Source organism: Atta colombica, unplaced genomic scaffold, assembly GCF_001594045.1.
Source record: "Atta colombica isolate Treedump-2 unplaced genomic scaffold, Acol1.0 scaffold27, whole genome shotgun sequence".
NCBI lineage: Eukaryota > Metazoa > Arthropoda > Insecta > Hymenoptera > Formicidae > Atta > Atta colombica.
In genome coordinates, this window is record NW_017259370.1 from 1,162,508 (window position 1) to 1,166,548 (window position 4,041).

Consider the following 4,041-nt stretch of genomic DNA (forward strand, 5'->3'; position numbering starts at 1 on the left):
ATACAAAATAAAAAAATTATTTGTCAGCTTTTTCTTAGGAAAAAAATCTCACTTTGACGTTAAAGAATTAAATTAAAGAATTAAAAACAATAATTGACCATTATTTATAGATTCTTTTTTATTGACAAAATATATAATGATTATAATTATACATATTTATATGTTGGTGTAACATTGCAGATGCTTTGAAGTAGACATGTATATCAAATATTTCCAAGTTTCATATATGTTTATAAAAAAATAACTGAAAATTTCAAAAAATTAAATTTGTCAATAATAAAGAAGAAAGAGAAGGAAAGAAGATATAAAAAAGTTTCATCTTTTTATATCTTCTATAATTTTTAATTTCTAGCTTTTATCTAACAAATCAAATTACATTAAATATTGAGATTAATATAAATGATTATTCTCAATAATTTTTATACAGTTACCTGATAAATCTATCGCAAGTCTTGTGAAATACTACTACAGCTGGAAGAAGACACGAACTAGAACATCATTGATGGACAGGCAAGCACGTAAATTGACGAGCGGCTGCAAAGAAGGTGAAAATGGCAGCGAAAATGGAAGTGAGCTTGGTTCCAACACAGATAGCGAATCCGAAGAAAAAGTAAGGATTCTTTGAAGATAATTTCAACAATAAATTTTTGTGCATGCGCTCTATTCTAATATAAAAAAATTGTTTTGTCTATTTTTTTCCTTTTTTTTTGTCATTTAACATATAGATAAATATAAAGGAGCGAAATCTAAAACAGAAAATAAATAATATTAAACATAATAATTGTAGAGAATAATTCTATTTGTTTTTTTTTCTATAGTTCTTTATAATATTTAATATGTTAATACATCCCTTCTTTCCTTAATTCTGTAATAAATATATTTTTTCGTGTATAAGCTTACTGCTCTGGCTATTCCACACAATTATTTTACAAATAAATATGCTATCATGGCACAAATTGGTATGAATATAAAGAATCATAACTGGAAATTTGCTATGCATGTTCCAAAAATGTATCCACACGATACCATTATGTATAATGAAAGCAGGAAAACCGAGCTATGTTATTATAATGCCAATGGTAATAAGAGAAGCTAGTAGATTATTACTATAAAATCTATACATATAGGATACAAAATTTAATAAGTTAAAAATTTCAAAATTTTACAATTCTACATGATAAAAAAATTCTATTCAATTTATATAAATATGTTACACGTAAAAATAAATAATAATTTAGTTGGACGTTATGTCGATATATGAACGTAAATGGAACGTTCCAGAAATGGACGATCCACCGCGGAATACGTCGTGGAAAGAACCAAGCTGTGCCAGGAAGCCAAGGCACTGATGCTAAGGCCCCATCCGACTCGGAAAACGCCCCTCAGGTTCAGGTACTCAACCTAAACCTTACCCACTCGCATATATAGTATAGTTAGCTTAGCTTTACTACTATGTTTTGCTATTCTTCAATGTATCACGTGTATTGTTGCTACACTGGCCTATATACATATATACGTGTGTGTATATATATATGTGTGTATGTGTGTGTGTGTGTGTGTGTGTGTGTGTGTGTGTGTGTGTTCTCTCGTTAAAAATTGTGATATTAAAATTGCTCGTAATATTCCTCGTAACGTCAAAATTAATTGACATTTTACTAAGGAAATAAAGCAAAAAAATACGAATTATGAAATATTTAGCTTATGGAATTAATTCGACTAATACTACCACAGTTGAGCGAATTTTAAGAAAATACGAAAATTGACTTATTGATAAACGGGACACATTACTTTAATGATTTTTTTCTAATTAATTCTTAGCACTCGGAGATGATAAATGATAATGAATTAAAAAATAGAAATTTATGGGTAGGGGGGTTATCAAAATTTTTGTTTTAAAAGGGTGTTATGTGTTGTAGGGCTCGTGTAGCAACTGTGGCATCGCATGCCATAGTGTTCGTGCGACGCCCAAGGGACATGCGTGTCATAGCTGCTATCTACATTGGAGGTAAATTAAACAGTGAACGTAAATTAAATGTCAATGCCAATGATTGCGAATAGATAAATTATTGTTACACAACTCAATAAGCGCCGGAAAGGATATTCACATGAAAAAGTTACTGGAACTGAATTGAGTCTTTTTCCAATGCAGTAATGCTTATTCGAAATATCTCTTTTTACAGATAAACGCATATATTTTTTCGTTTTTAAGCAATTAAAATTAATGAATATCCTTGGAAACTCGCTTATTCCGTATTTTGTTTTAAACTGTATATATCTTTATTAATGATATTTATTGACATACAATTGATCTTAATGACATTGACATACAATATAGACCAGCCTCATGTTCAGATTCTTAAAATCATTCTACGTTTTTTGATGGTTTAGGCGTACCGGTGTAGCAAGACCGTTAACTTCCATGCCGGGTCGTACGAATAAAAGAAAACCACCCCGGGGCTTAGTTGTGAATCATGATGATTTGGCGGCGTTGGCTGGTCAACCAAATCAAGCCAACAACAGTTTGCAAGCTATCGACACTGAGATCGTTAGCTTAAAACGTCAAGTATGTTAACAAGTACAAAAAAAAAGCCTATAAAAATATAACGTGTGGATACATTTTTCTTTATTTTTTATATCGTCGTAATGAATCATGAAAGCATATGCAAATACTCCCATTTGAAACTGTTAACAATTAAGGTATGTGTTATACTGAAATATTTTAAAGAAATGTTATAAAGTAGAATAAAAGTCTTAAATGTAGGATTGCAGATGCAACAATGCTTTCGTGACCAATGCATTTTATAATCTCTTTAATTAAAATATAATATAATTAATAATTAAAAATAAAATATTAAAAATAAAAATATAATTAATTATGCTTTATATAATTGTGTTCAACCGTTATAGGCTTTAATTCTTACTTGTATATATTGTGTAACTTATAATATTATATAATTTTCGAAATCGCACAGATACAAGCTAACAAACAACAAGTAAGTGCACTGAAGCGAAAGACAACGGATGGTATCGACCATCTACGACCGCCGGAAGTGTCAGGCCGTATAAATGCACGCTGGACAAATGATGAATTGCTATTAGCGGTTCAAGGCATTAGAAAATATGGAAAGGATTTTGCCGCAATTGCTGAAGTTATTGGTACCAAAACTGAAGCCCATTTACGATCATTTTTCGTGAACTATCGACGAAGATATAATTTGGATGCAGTACTGAAAGAATTTGAGGCTGAAAATGGTCCCATTCTTATTGATGATGAAAAAGAAGAAAAGGTACAAAATATACATTGTATTTTTCAATACACAATGTCATATATATTTTTGTTATATAATATTGAAAATGTATCAAGAATATTATTTTGATTACTATAAAATATTGTTCCCGTTATATATAATACATACTCATATATGTGCGTGCGTGCGTGTGTGCGTGCGCGTACAGAATGTCCGACGAGCCTTCTATTAAACACTTTTTGTGAGATGAAGTGGACTAAACTGACTGAGATGAATCGAAAAGTCCTCTACCATTTTGCAATTTTTGATGGTTAACGCAATGGTTAACGAGATAATTACTAAAAGTTGAATATTGGTCTTCAATATTTTTTTATTCAAATACTATCAACTTTATTTAGAAAAACAACAAGAGATAAAAATTGCTTATTTTCTTTTTATAAAGTTTTGAGAATTTTTTCATATTTTCTCATGTTGATAAGAAGTTGCCAATAAAAAAAGCATTACTAAAAAGTTTTGAAAAAATTTTTAGAGCTCTATAAGAAGAAAATAAACAATTTTTATTTATTGTTATTTTTCTGTAAAGTTCTGATTTGAGTAAAAAATTATTGAAGACCAATATTCGATAATTTATTTAATCCGCTCTATCTATAAAACACATTTGACAGAAATCTCGTCGGACGTATATACTTGTGTGTGTGTATATATATATGTGTGTGTGTGTGTGTGTGTGTGTGTGTGTGTGTGTGTGTGTGTGTGTGTGTGTGTGTGTGTGTGTGTGTGTGTGTGTGTGTGT

At 30.0% G+C, this 4,041-nt stretch overlaps 1 protein-coding gene across 1 annotated transcript in view; it reads left to right on the plus strand.

Moving 5' to 3' along the window:
- Window positions 1-4,041, plus strand: part of LOC108689443 (REST corepressor 3) — a 6,426-nt gene that overhangs the window by 1,871 nt on the left and 514 nt on the right. The window contains exons 5-9 of the mRNA XM_018196201.1: window positions 428-610; window positions 1,282-1,392; window positions 1,917-2,005; window positions 2,389-2,563; window positions 2,973-3,287. Of these exons, the coding sequence (XP_018051690.1) occupies window positions 428-610; window positions 1,282-1,392; window positions 1,917-2,005; window positions 2,389-2,563; window positions 2,973-3,287 (873 nt within the window). The remainder of the gene's footprint in view (window positions 1-427; window positions 611-1,281; window positions 1,393-1,916; window positions 2,006-2,388; window positions 2,564-2,972; window positions 3,288-4,041) is intronic.